At 47.2% G+C, this 16,254-nt stretch overlaps 1 protein-coding gene across 2 annotated transcripts in view; it reads left to right on the forward strand.

The window, feature by feature from the left end:
- The window catches only part of SQOR (sulfide quinone oxidoreductase), a 48,521-nt gene that overhangs the window by 13,823 nt on the left and 18,444 nt on the right, over positions 1–16,254 (forward strand). Inside the window, exons 2-3 of one of the 2 annotated variants that reach the window (XM_029575354.1) lie at positions 9,274–9,527; positions 14,241–14,411. In XM_029575354.1, the coding sequence (XP_029431214.1) occupies positions 9,294–9,527; positions 14,241–14,411 (405 nt within the window). In that variant the 5' untranslated portion in view covers positions 9,274–9,293. The remainder of the gene's footprint in view (positions 1–9,273; positions 9,528–14,240; positions 14,412–16,254) is intronic. The other variant, XM_029575355.1, reaches the window with a different exon arrangement.

Raw genomic sequence — 16,254 nt, forward strand, 5'->3', positions numbered from 1 at the left:
AAAAATCCCTTTATAATCCTAGAAGAGTCTGCAGGTCAGGTAAAGATTTGATGACACAAACACACCCACCCCATGAAGTCAATTGTGCTCCATAGCTCTGCTTTACAGAAGCTAAATTAAATTTAAATAGTATTCATCTTTGGCATTAAGTTGGCACGTGTTCCAACTATTGAGGCTATTAGTTAATCCCTGCTATCCAATACGTTTTCCGCGTGGCCAAGGTGCCCATTGCAATGCGGCAAATTTTATGCCAGCCTGGGGCTGCCGTAAAGATATGCCACGCTCACGGGTGCATTGACAAAAAAAAGAAGATTCCTGCTTTCTGTAATTCCTCCTAATAGGATCGCAGTGATACCAAGAAGGAGGAACCAAATAAAAAAAAAAAAAAGTCTTTGAAAAAAAAATTCTGTCCGCCCACTACACACACTTCCTGGACTGCATCGTGTGTGTATCTCGTGCATGTCTGTGCCGGTAGTGGGAGAAAACAGACACTCGTAGAGTGAGCATCCGTTTTCCCAACCCGCTTGACAGCCCTCTCTCCTGGGGACCGATGCTGAGGAGGCACTAGGGACGCACATTTGTCCCTAGCGCCTCTTTTTTAGCACAACCCCTCATTTTAATATTGGATCGTGTGCCCAGGAGATGCGCACATTAGGAAAATGGGTGCTGAACACTGAGCGCCCGTTTTCTGCGCACATTTATTGCATCGGCCCCTTTGTGCTTTGCCTTCCAAAGGATTAGTGGACTGTGCACCCAGAAGCTGACATCCATGTCTATAATCTCGCTGCACTGCTTTGATGTAGTGAGACCAAGTCCCTGGAACACGTGGTATGGATTGGTTCCCAGCCCGCTCCTGGAAGCGCACCAAACCTATCGGCTTTTCAGGGTATCCATAACACCACATACCAAGCAGAAATGCTATAAGTTCTCTGCTTAATGAAATAGACGTGCAAGTGATTGTTGCAGCACTAAATCACAAAATAATTTTCTGAAATGGTGTCGTACACAAAGCACCATGCGCCCTTAAAGACGGCCTGATTTCAAAGGCACCTCTTGTCTGATCGTACTCCATCGGACTGCATCGTCAAGTGATATAAATATTGGAAGTTCCAAAATAATCCCATGCAAAGATGATCAAGCAAATATTCATATAAGGGAATTCCTCATCAAAAAAAACAGTCCTTATCTGAAAAAAACCCAACACTGTTCCAATTGGGCGTTGGATATATAAAAGCAACAACCGTTCCAATGAGTTCACTTGTGTGACAATCACAAAAGTCCCATACACCATCCAAGGAAAAAGTGATTTCATTGGTGCTTTGATATGACAAAACGATTTTTTGATTTAGTGTTACCAAGATCAACTTCCCTTCTAATTTACATGCATCCATAATGAATATGCATGAGAGAGATTTGCATACACTGGATTTCCAGCATAGCCAACTCTGTCTCCTGCATATTCATTGTGGGTTTCCGGAAAATCTGGCCTCCTAGGGGTACCTTCATGAGAGGTTTTGCAAAAAATATTAATTTTAACTAGACGAGAGCAGAATGAAACTAGAAAGTCATTTTACTTGATGACTTCTTTGTCCAGTGGCATTTTGTTTCTTGTCAGAAGTGATGAGTAGTTAAAATACACTACAACGTGTTGCCATGAGATTTGTATTTTATTTCTTATGATGGGAACCTCTGGTCCTTGAGAGCTGTAGGCCTGTCCATAATGACTATGCGTGTGAGAGATTTGCATGTGCTTGCATCTTATTCCGTATTCCTTGTCGATATCCTGAAAATGCAAGTGGTTTGTGTCTCTTGAAGATGACAGTTATCCACCTGTTGATAAACAAACAAGCCCAAACAGCTTTAAGAAGGCCTGGTGGTACTGGGTGTGCACACAACTTTCAGCTGTTAGAGCTAAATGTGTCAAAACCTGGGCTCTTGCATCACTCTTTATAAATAATTTAAAACACTAAAGTGCAAGAAACAATTACAGAGCATGCATTAAACACTTCCTCTGAGAGGAGTTTTGAAACATGGCACTTGCACATCCTGTCCTGTGTCCCTGCCTTCAGAAGGTATTGAGAAATCCCAGCCTTACTTTACCTAACACCATGCCTGCCTTTCCTTCCTCCCAGTCCCTGCTGCTCTAGCCTTCCTCTCTCCCTCATCCCCTCCATGGCCCATTCAGCTCCTGGTCCCCAGCTTCTGTCCTGCTGAGATTCCTCTCCTGTTGCAAGTCAGCTCAGTGTTTGAGTTGTGCGGGAGGGAGAGGAGCCGGTGATGAGGAGTGCGTTAGATGCTCTGGGCTACTGCAGCCCTCTCCAGCTCACCAGGCTGCAGGGGTGGATCTGCACTGCCTCTCACCTCTGAGTTTTCAATGGGCCATGGAGAGCTGCAACGAGACGGTTTTTTAGTCCTAGCTGAGCTGCCTCAGAGGGGGGTGGGTCAGGGGCCGCAGCAGTAACTATTTATTTGGATGAGGACTGCAAGGGGCGAGACTAATGACGTTACAGCAGAGCCCGGGGCTCTCTCCCCAGAATGGCCTTGTACTGAGTACAGTGTATTGTATCCATTTAGCACTACAGCAGTAACCTGGTGATAGCTGCTGTGTGGATCCCTGGGAAGAGTAACAGCGCAGTCTGTTAGATCTTTGCCACTATCCTTCCTTTTGAGAAACAGGAAATGCATATTCTTAGGGGATTTACCCAGGTGGAAGGGACTTTGTGTATCACAGATAAGTTCACAGCAAGCAGGCTAGCGAGGGGCACTCTGGTCAATAAAAAATAGTTTAAAAAGCATAGAGCAGCACATGTCCCAAACAGCACAACAATCAGAGTCACAAATGGTCCTTTTTTTCTCCTCCCCTGCAAAGCCCAACAGCACAGAAACAAAGAAGTTAGATATCAAGTTGCCAGACTATGGAGAAACAAACAGCAACATTGTAATTATGATTATGTTTCTCTCATTCACAGCACTGAATTTCCTTTGTATGTCTACTGCCAATGACTGATTTAACACACATTCCCCAAATCTTAGAAAACCAAACGCATGATTTTATACTTTTCAACCGTGCAGTTTTATATTCCATCGTTTGCACCTTCCACATGGCCAGGTCTGCTGCAGCTTTTTTTTCTATCCATTTAATGACGATTCCATCTATCTAACATAAGAACAAGCCCAGCATCCTGTTTACAACAGTGGCCAATCCAGGTCATAAGAACCTGGCAAGTACCCAAACATTAGATAGATCACAAGCTACTATTGATAATTAATTAATAGCAGTTTATGGACTTCTGCTTTAGGAACTTATCCAAACCATTTTTAAACCCAGTTACACTAACTGCCGTAACCACATCCTCTGGCAACAAATTCCACAGCTTAATTATGCATTGCATAAAAAAGAATTTTCTCCCATTTGTTTTAAATGAGCTACTTGCTAATTTCATGGAGTGCCCCCTGGTCCTTGTATTATCCAAAAGAGTAAATAACCAATTCACATTTATTCATTCAAGTCCTTTCATGATTTTGTAGACCTCTATCATATCTCCCCTCGGCTGTCTCTTCTCTAAACTGAACAGCCCTAAGCTCTTTCCCCTTTTCTCATAAGGGAGTCGTTCCATCCCCTTTATCAGTTTGGTCACCCTTTTCTGTACAACAATTTGAGTGTCCAGTAAAGACATGTATTATCTAAATAATTTGATATACAGAAGGTCCCAGACAGACACCCGTGCTTGGAAATTGTGCTAACATTGGGGTAGATTTACAAAAAGGGCGCCCTCGCGTACTTTTGTAGGCGCATCAGGCGCAAACAAAAGTACGCGGGATTTTAGTAGATACGCGCGTAGCTGCGTATCTACTAAAATCGGCCCGTGGCCGGCGCGGCCACGCCCCCGGACTGCCCCGGGCCGAAACCATGCCCCCGGGCCCGCCCCCAAAATGCCCCCCCTCGAAAAACCCCGGGACTTACACGAGTCCCGGGGCTCTGCGCGCGCCAGTAGGCCTATTGAACATAAGCGCACCGGCACGCAGGGCCCTGCTCGCGTAAATCCGGGCGGATTTACGTGAGCAGGGCTCTTAAAATCCGCCCCATTATGTACAGCATTGTTCTAAAATAGTGGAATTCTGACAATCCCACGGGCAATGAAGGCAAGTGGCATTAGGGCTCTCCTATTTCAAACAATATTCAAATGATGCTATGCCAACTTGAAATGCCCACAAAGGGGAGAACAGTATCCTACAGTTCCCTCTAAGCATCTTCTGTAATTTTGTATATGCCCTGATTACCTTTCTAAAGAGCATCTTCATTTAATTACTGCACGTGTAATCCCACCTATCAACCAAAACAATCAATGCTGAATGCAATTCTAAACTATTAGGAGATTTATAGAAACAGGCTAAAGAACCCTTCTCTCTCTAAATTAGTAATAACTTCTGGAATTAAAAAAACCATATAAATACTCTTGTAATACCTTAGTTGAAAATAAGCAAAACGCACTTTATTTTGAAAGCCCAAGCAACTTTACCATGTTCCACTGATTACATTCTTGTGCTGTTATTAAGTAGCAAGTTCCGAATTAACGAGGCACTTTTTTTTTTTTACCTTGCATTTTTCTCCTCTTTTGTGCTTCCAGCTCAGTCAGAGCCAGCGCTGGGATCCCACTGCCACGAGCCTTCAGTCACCGCTACCTGGAGACTCCCTGGCCACCCCATTGTTCTGAGCCTAGTCCTCTCTCACACAGGGGCTGTGAGTGCTACCTCTACAGCAGCCCCAGCCGACTCGGGGCGCAGTAGACGCAACCCGGAAATTGAACTGGGGTCCCTGCGCATAGCAATGCGCAATCCTGCTCCGTGAGCTCAACGTTTAAAATCCGTGCATTTGTTAAATTCTGGTCTACAAAAGCTCTGCAGCAGCAAACCTCTCGGCACTAACAATTTATTTGAGGCCTGTCTTGCTTTCAGTGCATTAGAAATGAAATGGAGGGTGGCTGAGTATCCCGTTTTATCAGCTGTTCCCCAGTGGGTGGAAATTAAAACAAAACGTCCTACCTCTTTCCCCGGGCTCCTCATGCATCTCCAGGGCAACAAGCCATCATAGCTTCTGGCTGGCCCCGGCACGCGAGGACCCTGCTTTGAGTCTGACTCCTTCCCCCAGATTTTGGTTTACATTGGGGGCGACCCCCTCTCTTTGTTGCACTGCTATTGTTGGGTGCAATCTGTTGTTTCTTTTGGTTTCCCTGGTATTTGTCGCAGTGGGCAGGGTGCCCAAGCAGGAAATGAAAACTTTTTGTGTGACCTGCAGTCTCTTGGGGTTGCAATGGGCTGTGGGGTCTCTGTACAGCCCTGCGGGGGTGGCAGGGGCCTGCAGACAAGTGACCTGGGGGTAGTGTTAGCTTGCTGGGTTGTCAGGGCTAGTACACTGCTCAGATTACTGCAGGTTATGAATAATGATTGCTGTTTAGCTCGGGTACTTTATTGTAATAAGGCTGCGGCCTTTCACCTCTCTAACATGTTCAGATAGATTTATTTAGGAGTGAGAAGATGGGCACGAGGATGCGAGACGGATCCAGGGTGCCTTTGTATTATGTGCAGTCTTAAAGAGGTTGCTGATGGAGGACACTAATTTGGAGGGATTATATTGGAATTGGGGCAAGGTACGCCTTTAAAAGTTCTATGTAATGGTTTGAGAGTTTGTTCAGAAGATGGCTACTAGCCCAGGATGTTTCTACCTGTTGGGGGAATTCCTGTCCAACATTAATTGGAGGCGACCTGAAGTGCATAAGTATTGAGGGGACAGCGACATCTAGTGGCAGATTCGGGCAGTGAATCGAGGTTAGCCCTCTGCTGTGTGGACGATGAGTTGGTGAGGAGGAGGAATGAACACTTCTTAGGGGAAAGGGCAGGGCCGGTGCAAAGCCGCAGAAGATCCGTGGTGCCTACTGTAATGGTATCTAGCACTAGGAAAGGAAGCTAGCAAGGTGCAAAAAGGGGGCAGTAAGAAATGGAATATAAAGGGAGAATGGAGCGGGGATTGCAACACACAGAAAGAAAAAAAAAAAAAAGCAGCAAGCAGGTAACTGAGCGGAAATCCCTTTTAAACCGCAGCTGAGCGGTCCGGGGAAAGCTGGCTGGGGAGGTTTTGAAAAAGCGGAGCCATTTCCTGCAAGAGAGGCGGTGGGGCTTGGCTCAGGGGAATGGAGCCTAAACCAGAGGCGAGCAGGTGCTCTAAATGCCTGAACTGCTGCTTGATCCAGATGTTGGGCCTGGTACGGGTTCCTTGAACTGTTAAGGTGATCGGATTTTAAAGCCAGCTCTGGAAGGTAAAGGTGCAACGTGAGCCTTTATCGCTTGGATACAGGGCTCTGGAAGGTGAAGGGGTTAAAAAGAAAAAGTGCATCGTGACAAGACTGCTGGGTTAGTACAAAATGAAAACCCTGCCCGAGGAGCTTTCAGCGGGAAGGGGAAATGGTGAAAAGGGAACCTGGAGCTTCCTCCTGGGCCCACTTGAAATGCGTTGGTCTGGGTTTACAAGGACAACTCTCGAGCATTTTGCTGCCTTCCCCCCCCCCCCCCCCCATTTAATCCGATGCAATGATAGTAAGAAGATGCAAGCAAGACTCCTCGGTCTGAGGAGCAGGGCGGGCTGCAAAGTGCGACCGCATCAACCGCAAAAGAAAGCGGAAAGCGGTCATTTTCCTGGAGAAAAGGCGGCGAGCGTCCGGTGCTGGCGCTTCTGGTTAAAGAGGCCCAAATACCGCGCGCCCGCAGCTTCTCCAGTATGGGGAAGGGCAGTTTGGAGTGGCCGCGGCTGTGCAGACTTGAAGGCCCGAGTTATTAACGTTGAAGCGATAAGCGGGGGAGCGACCATAAAACTAACTTCATGCCACGCGCCGGAGCCTCGGGCTGGGCGCATTAAGGGCCGAATCTGGGCATAGTAAGTCCAGTTGTGCATGAAATAGTGACAGGGGAAAAAAACCCAAACATCTATCCATAGGTAACATGTGGTGCTCAGTAAAAATCTGGAAGACGGTTGGAGAGAAAACCCCTCTAAACACAACTTCTTGAGCTGGCAACCCTGATTGATCCATCGTCTGCTGGCTCACACGAGTGTGACCGGAGAGTGATAATCACAGGGCAGTCTAAGGAAAAGTAAAACAGCAAACCGGTTCTCTAGGGGCTTTCGTGAAGGCAGTTAGGAGTTTTGCACACGCAAGCTTGTAGATTCCCCCCCCCCCCATTTTCAAGCAATTTAAAAAAATGTGGTGCTACCAAAAGTGAAAGGTGCACCAGCATGTTAAAGTGCAACACCATCCACGCAACAATTAGTCCATAAGAAACAACAAAGAAATATCTTCGAGGAGAGTCCAATTCGTTGGCGGCTCAAAATACACACAATTTCAAAGTCAAAGGTGACCACGTGACGGGCAGGGGTTGCCTGTGAGCTGTAGACAAAAAGCAAAGCTGTTAAGGGATGGTGAAGCTTTTATCAGTGCCGTACCAAGGGAGGCTTTTAAATATCAGGTAGGTGGATCAGCTGAGAGTCGCATGTGACTGTCGTGAAATCCCATGGCTGGCAATGGGCATTAGTCCTCCATAGCAGAAAAAGCACACGCGGCAGGGGCACCATTCTGCCACAAGGGGGAGCATTTGCCTAAAGCATCTACTGCTCAGTCAGGATAATTCTCAAAGGCAGGTCTGGGATCAGTGTTTTACCAGCAGAAGCAGGACCAGTGCTAGCTCTTTTGCAGTGCTGTGTAAACGAATACTCTGCTGCCCCCCCCCCCCCACCAATTCTTTCAGTCTCTGTCCAGGCTGACAAAAAAAAAAAAAAAAGCCCAGCTCCCTCCAGCAACACAAACTTTAAAAACTGACACTTCCCTCAACCCCAGGTATTCACCCCCTGCTTCGGATTGCATGACTAGTGCAATGGTATTAAGTGCCCTAGGCAAATCTTATAACCTTGCACAACGCACCCTTCACCCCCACCCCCAGACCTTTCCACATCATAGTTAAGAGTTATGCGTTTATAATATTTTATGTGAAAACTGTCACATTATATTATATTTACATGCACTGTGATGTCAATTAGAAATCTCTGCAAAAAAGACACTTGGAACCCATATAGAATTAGACCTATTGTAACATGTGGGCTTAATCCTCCAAAAGCCCTAAAACACTAATACACTTCCTATTAGGAGAATACCTCACCTCAGTCACACATGCAGAAGATAAACAGACTCTCACCAAATACAGAACAGAGCAACCGTAAAGTAGAAATACAAATACGCAGACAAAAACTGAACTGGAAACTGCAAGAAGCCAGATACACTATGCAGTGCATAGTGGAAAAACAGAAACATCACCATTCCTCAAACATCAAATAAAATCAAGAAATATAATAAAATACATAATCATAATATTAAAAACAATACTTAAATATTTAAAAAACAGCTGACAAAAGATTGTTTTGGAAGGTCTGTATGTCCTGCATGTGTGACTGAGGTGAGGTTTCTGTGTAGGGGTGTATTAGTAACTTGGCTTGTTCTGTTTTCCTTATATTTGCAGTATTGCCTTTTCATAGGGAGTTCTTGCTCTTTGAATGCTGGTAGTTAGTGCTATATTGATATAGAAAGTTTATTGTATTGTAATTCTGTTTTTCTGAAGGCCATGCCCATGGTGCTTTACAGTATGATTAATACCATATGAGTTCCAAGTTTGTGTGTTTGCTTTTTTGCAGAGTTTTCTGGCTTGCATCACAGGAGTGCATGTAAATATAATATACATATTGTAAGTGATATTTTACCTCAGAAGACTGTACTTGGAATATCCTTTTTCATGTAAAATCCGTGGTTATAAATATGTAACTTTAAATTGTGTACATGGAGGGTGTGACAGGTTGGAAGGCGGGTGCAAGGCTGTAATGTTTGCTTCAGGCAAACCTGAATACCCTTGCAATGCTGCTGTAGAAACATCTAAGTCTCCCAACTCTGGGGTCATGTGTTCTGTAATGGGTGAGGGCGCAATGTTTCATTTGACCATAGGTGGCAATTTGCCTGGTTACGGCTCTGAGTCCCGGATTGCTTTTGCCCTGTGCTTCACGTGGCTCTGAGTGCTCCATCTTCTCAGCATATTCTGATAGCAGTGATTGTACAGAAGGTAGAGGAGAGATGCCACCCAGCGACTAATCTCTTGGTCCCAAAATCTTAGCAGACTAGGAGAGAGACTTTGTTTCTGAGCTCCTGTTGGCCACTGATGGATTTTCGTGTTTTCTCCTCCCAGCAGATATCCACGTGGCGACGATGTCGAGTCTCAGGGTCATGCCGTCGGCCTCCTGCGTCCGTCACTGTGCATGCTTACTCTGGCCAGGAGCGCAGCACGGGGGTTACCACAAGCTACACACCAGCAGCAGCTGCTGTGCAAAGGACTACTATGAGGTGGTGGTGGTAGGAGGTGGCTCGGCTGGAATCACAATGGGGGCTCGGATGAAGAGGAAAGTGGGAGCTGAAAACGTGGTGATCATTGAACCCAGCGAGGTAAACCATGAATGTGTTGGAGCCATCTCCAGGACCTCTCTAGTTGCCCCTTCACTTGCTGATCAGTAACGCAATGTGTGGGTGGGAAGCCGAGGCTGTGCCGCTGATGTCTGTGACGGATCAGTATCTTTCTTCACTGCATGAGGCAGATGTCTGCCCTGCACTTCTCCAGTGGCAATCTCTGCCTGAAATTGCAGCCTAAATATCTGAAGTGAAGTCAGGCTCTCTGCTGGAATGTGCACCTGTGGGAGGTTTTGCTAGCTTTAGTGGCCAGTGGTTATTCTAACTGAGAGCCTGGTATTGAGGTGGTCACTTTATCCCTTAATACAGTTGCACCCTTTTGCTCTTCTCCTCGTGGTTATTCTCTAGCACGCTGTCCCTATTGTGGTTCCTAGCTCTTATGCAGTCAGAGCCACTTGGTGTCAGTGTAATATTGGGAGGGATTTGATGCTGTGTCCAGTGAACCCTGTTACTTATCTTGCCTTCTCCTTCCTCTACACCTGCACATCTGCAGCAGCTGTTGCTTCCCAGATCCTGTACTGACTCTTCCCTGTGCCAGCAGGTTGGTTGCATGGGCAGGAATCTGCTATTCCTCCTATAGATTAAGTGCCTGTGTTTTGGAGACTGGTGGGACCTCAGATATTTTGCTGAGAATTTGTTTTAACTTTTAATAAATCGCGCTGCAGATACCTTTTAAACACTAAGCAAAATTAAAAGTCTTTTGTTAGCTAGAAATGAAGGGAACAAAAAGTAAACAGCATATCTGCTGATATTATCCCAGTATGTTACTTTAAACCCAATGTTATGGGATGCCTTCGGGCTTCACCTAATACTCACTTGGGGTTAACCCTGAGGGTCCTGCCAAGTACTGCCCAGGCTCATCTGTGCAACAGCCCCTGGTGGTTTCCAGGGACACTGAGACCTCACCCACAAAGTGCCTAGAAATGAACCTATAGACCAGGGTTGTAGCTAGAACTGAATTTGTGTGAGTGGGGGGCCCTGCCTCACCCCCATCTTATGCGGGCCTTCCCAGCAGTGGCTAAAAACTTTTAATTTCTGGTAACACTCTGTATCTCCTATCTCTTCACCCTCTCCCTAGCTTATACAAGTATTAGTCCTGGGAGAAATTCTGCACAGCATTTCCCTTCTCTCCCCCCCCCCCCCCCCCCCCCCGGTGCAGAATTTCCAAATTCTGTGCAGAAAAATGGCAGAGGAGTCCCTGACATGCCATGAATGGAGCGCACGCTGTTTGCAGCAAAGATGAAGGCCCTGGTGAGAGGGAGTGGGTGTAGAGGGGTGGGAGGGGGGTGTGAGAGAGAGCAGGGGGGGGGTGCTTGGGTGTGGGTACCAGAGAGAGGGGAGCCTATATGAGGAGATTGTGAAGGAGTGTGTATGCGTGTGAGAGATTGGGAGCTGGTGTATATGGAAAAAGGGATTGTGTGTATGTGAGAGAACCTGTGTGAAGGGGTGTGTGTGAGAGAGAGACATAGTTAGCCTGTGTGGGTGTTTATGCAAGAGAGAGGGACCCTGTATGAGGGGATGTGTATGTGTGAGTGAGGGAGCCTGTATGAGGGGATGTGTGTATGTGCACTAGAGGGGGGGGGGGCAGAGGGAGCCTGTGTGAGGGGCAGTACTGAGAACGGGGTCAAACTCTGGGACTGGCGATAGAGTGGAAGAGGTTGAGCCTAGAGGTGAAGGGGAGAGATGCTGGCAGGTGGAGGAGTTGGGGCCTGAGAGGGCAAAGTGGCCAGGGGAGTAGGGAGAGCGAGTGGAAGGGACACTCTTACAGTGAATGTCTAGGGAAATTCTGCTCAAAATATTTAAAATTCTGCATCTCTAAGTAATAACTTGTTTTCTGTATTAATTTAAAATGTAATTACTTAAAGACTATCATGTAAATTGTGGTGTTCTGAAAAATATAAAGTATGCAGAACTTTGCAGAATTTTAAGTTTTTGTACACAGTATTAATCTCTGGAGCTGCTGAAAAGAAAATATGTAAATAGACTTCGTCCCAGCCCAGGCAATCCTGAAATTTGAAGGTGCTGAGGTGTGCTCTAAATAATTACCTGAGAAACAAACAATATATCCCCAAATCCCCTCACCAACCATATAGTCGATAGCAGCAAAAACAGGTTAGTGAATAAATCGTTTAGTTTTTCACTAGTATAATAGCACTCAGACAGGCACAAAGCCTTAAGCAAGGGGAAAAAACAGGTGGTGGTATAAACATTTACAAGTGTGAGTCTTACTTTGATTGCATTTTTTTTTTTTTATGTGCAAGAAGCAGAGTTTTTGAGTGGTGGCACAGATCAGACTTAAGCATGAATCCCCAACTAGAAACCTAGCTTAAGTTTGAAATGTCCTGCTGATTGCACCATCCACCCAAAGCTGAAAGCTTTACTGTTGTTCGTATTCTCACTTTCACAAAACCAGAAATGCCCACCATTTATCGGTGTTTGGGCAATCCTCGCCTGCTTCAGGGGTGACGTGAAGTATTCTGCCGGGCCTCGGCCTCTCAACGGTGACCTGGGTATAAGGCCTAAGCACAGATCTGGCTTCTCTGCACTCCCAGTCCGAGACTGAGAACCTCTAGTGAATTCTGGGCTTGTCAACACTGGAGATGGTACTGTGCAACCAGTGAGGGTCCAGGGCACTGGTTTCCTGACCAGCAGCAATGCAGAATATGCATTCCAAGCTTCGTTCTGGGGTACAGAGCAGATTAACTCAGGGGCCGATGCGCAATTATGTGCGCCGAAAGCGGGTGCTGACGTTTCAGCGCCTGCTTTTTTTTAACGCATGCATGGCGCCCGTAAGGGGGGGTGCCATGCAATATGGAAATTAGGGGAGGGGTCGTGCTAGGAAGGAGGCGCTAGGGTTGCTTGCACGACCATGGCACCTCCTTCCGGCCACAGCTGCCGGTTATGAAGACCGACGCCGGTGAACTCTGCCTTGGTTTTCATAGCCTGCCAGTCTGCCAGTAATAAAAATGGCCGCCGAGTTTATTGGCAGCCATTTTCATTACTGGCAGGCGGCCGGTTATGAAAACCGACACAGAGTTCACCGGCCTCGGTCTTCATAACGCGGTGGTCTGCTGAGTTATTATTTTTTTTTTTTACTTTAAAAAAGAAGTACAGAAAAGCAGTGTTTTCTGCTTTTCTGTACTTCTTCTTTTCAATGCGCTCAGCTATTAACGCCTGCTCCAGGCAGGCGTTAATAGCTGAGTGATAAATGTGTGTCTGAGACGCACATTTATCTTTTTGCATTCGGAGTGAATGAGTAATAGCCTCATTCGCATACATTTGCACGTGATGAGCACTATCTCATTCACTCCACGTTGGACGCGGGTTAAATAGGCGCTAATCCCCCTATTGCATTAGGGGGTGGATCAGCGCCTATTTATCCCACGTCTGACTGCGGGTTAAACAGTGCGCTCGGCCCCTTAATCCTGGTCGCCAGAAACTGCAGAGCCCAGGAGGGGGTCAGGCTGCCACCTGCCTGCTGGTTCAGGGATTACAAAGGAAAGGATGTCTTGCTGGGGAAACTCAAGGGTCTCATTTTAAAATAAGAAATCTGGACAGGTACAAGGATCCTCATTTTGCCACACCTTGTTACCAGGAAGGGTCAGCTAGGTTGAAATGTTTTCCCATGGGATATTCTGAGATGGAGAACCTTTTTTTTAATTTATTTTCCTCTATAATTTTGAAGCTCTTTATCAGTTGCAAATCAAGACCGTAGAACACCATCCGAGCTTTTAGCTTGGCAGAGGAGGAGGAGGGTCTCTGCTGGGAGTGGGGACTCTCTCCTGGGCTCAGTGGGAGAGGAGGGTATCTGGGCTCAGAAGGGGTTTCTTACATTGGATGGACATTTTCCTGCCAAACCATTAGGAAAGAAAAATGCTCTCTAGAAAGTTCCTTTCTTCTTCTGAAGTTGTAGGATATCACCTTCCAGCTCTGAATGCCAGCAGGGGTATTTGCACTTAATTGACATTTGGAATTAAATTTAACCCTACTGACCATGAAGAAAGATAAACCATAAAATACATCATTGTGATTTACCCTTATAAATAGGAAACCTTTTTTTTTTTTTCTTTTAACAGATTTTCTCTGCCAGTAGAAACATGTGAGAACAGCAGAAGGGATTTTTTTTTTTTGTTTCAGTAAAATTTTGCCAGCACTCAGTCTCTGCTCCCGGGCACTGGTATCAGGATCCCCAGATCTTGGCATCTTATCTCTCTCCTCTTGGGGTAAAACTCCCGCTTTACCTTTGGCATGTGTATCGGGCAACGTGAAGTGCCTTAAGTGGCTACAGAAATGGCAGGGGACGATGACTGGTGGAGGGGGATTAATTAGAATTAGGGAGGCCTATTTTGTTTAGTGTCATATGAAAAATCTGCAGTGCGCGTCTGTCACATTAATGCCTTATTATTTACATGGTGGCGGGGAGGAACCAGAAACTGGCTATCTTCACCCTGAAACAAGTCCCTCGGATCGCTGCCAAAACCTTGTGCATTTCAGTATTATACACCCCCCAGGAATGGTTCAAGCTCTCCCACTATTTGAGTGGGCAAGATTCAAGTGTTGCCTCTTACGTCTTCAAATGTCTCCGTTTTTAACCGTTCGTAACCTTTCTCCCCCCTTATGAGATGCGAGTGCTGCTCTACTAGCTGTCAAAACCGAGTTTTACGCTGTCCTTCCTTCCTTGTTTCTTTTTAGAAACACTATTACCAGCCCCTCTGGACTCTGGTCGGAGCCGGAGCCAAGCGACTTTCAGCGTCTGTGCGCTCGACAGCCAGCGTGATCCCTTCCGGGGTAAAGTGGATTAAATCTCCGGTTCAAGGCTTTGATCCTGACAGGAATCGCATCCGCATAGACCATGACAAAGAGGTAACGCGCTGCTGGGCCTTATCCGCTCCCGCCGGTGCCAGGGCTCCGGCTGCCTGTTTGGGTTTTATGCTCCGAGCCGTTTCAGAAGTGCACGGCAAACATGGAAACCTTCACAAATGGCTCTTTGACCCTAAAACACTAACAGGCCGATACAGTAAAGCGCGGCCGCAGTTACCCTGCTTCTAACCCGCTTCTAACACAATTTGGCCGCGCAAGTCCAACCCGCGATTCACTATCCCTTTAAACTCATCCTTACCGCTTCTTTAAATCAACAAGTAACCCTTTCCGCCCGCAGCATGTATATGAGATGTAAACGCTCCGATTAGTTATTCCCTCCCATACAGCAATGTGCGCCCCGATTATCTCCTTTTTAACCTGTAGTTTTGCTGCGCGTTTAACCTGCTAACTTACCGCCTACCCTTACCCCTGCGTTAGTGTGGAGCGTCGGGTCAGAGAGACGAAATGTCATGGGCAAACGACCCCCTCACTCCCCGGGACCCTTACCCTGGCGTTAGTGTGGTATGACAGCAATAGGCAGGCTCCGGTCAAAATCCCCACCTCCCGAAGCAAGGCGCAGGGCGCAAATCGGCTTGACATGTCATTAAAACAAAAGTAAATAAAGTGTAATAAAAGTAAACTTACTGCATGTGAATTTTCTTTGAACAGTCCTCTCTCTCTCTCCTCCTCCTCCCGAGGCGCGCACCGCGGCTCCCCTGCCTCCCGGGGGCAGCCGGCGGAGAAAGCAGCGGGCGAAAGTATACGGGCGAAAGTGAATGAATGCACGCCCGTACGCGGCGGGAGCTGGCGGGCGTGCATTCAATCATCCAAGCGGAGGGAGCCGGCGGCGAAAGCGGCTTCCAGCAGCCTCCGCCGGCGAAGGTGAATGAATGTGCGCCTGTGCGTGCAATTTGGTCACTCAAGGCGTGACGTCACGACGTTTGGCATCACGGCGTGTGACACCGGCGTTCGCTAATGTACTGCCTTGAGCGCCCAAATTGCATTCATTCACCTTCGCCGGCGGGAGCTGCTGGAAGCCGCTTTGGCTCCCCTGCCCCCGCCGGCAAAGGTGAATGAATGCAATTTGGGCGCTAAGGCAGTGCATTAGCGAACGCCGGCGTCACACGCCGTGACGTCACGCCTTCAGCTCCCAAATTGCACGCACAGGCGTGCATTCATTCACCACCAGCAGGGGCTGCTGGAAGCTGCTTTCGCTGCCGGCTCCCTCCGCTGGATGAATGCACGCCCGCTGGCTCCCGCCGCGTACGGGCGTGCATTCATTCGCTTTCGCCATACGCTTTCGCCAGCCTGCTGCTTTCGCCGCCGCAGTACGCCGCAGTACGCTCCTCGGGAGGAGAGAGAGAGAGGACTGTTCAAAGAAAATTCACATGCAGTAAGTTTACTTTTATTACTCTTATTACACTTTATTCACTTTTGTTTTAATTTTCGCACTGCCTTGCTTTGGGAGGTGGGGGGAGAGGACTCGCAATCCCCCCTGGTACCTGTCATTTGAAATGACAAGTACCAACGCACCCAGGATACTGTATAGGCGCTGTATAGCGCTCTATACAGTAAAATGGATTGTGCGGGCCTAATGCTTCACGGACGCTTCTTGGACGCGGCTTGCATTTGCAAGCTATCTAAATACAGTATCGAGCGGTAGGTGATCCGAACTGTGTGTGCGGCAAACGCGGGTGCGCCCGGCCGTAACGCACCTCTTCCTACCGCTCCTTACTGTATCGGCCTGTAAGTAAATGCACACTGTTTGGTGTATTAGCATGCAAGGTTTTTCCAGAGCTTTAATACATCCTAAAACATTTTAAGAATCCTAATAAAAACAAAAAGA

This window comes from Rhinatrema bivittatum, chromosome 13, assembly GCF_901001135.1.
Source record: "Rhinatrema bivittatum chromosome 13, aRhiBiv1.1, whole genome shotgun sequence".
In the NCBI taxonomy this organism is placed as follows: Eukaryota; Metazoa; Chordata; class Amphibia; order Gymnophiona; family Rhinatrematidae; genus Rhinatrema; species Rhinatrema bivittatum.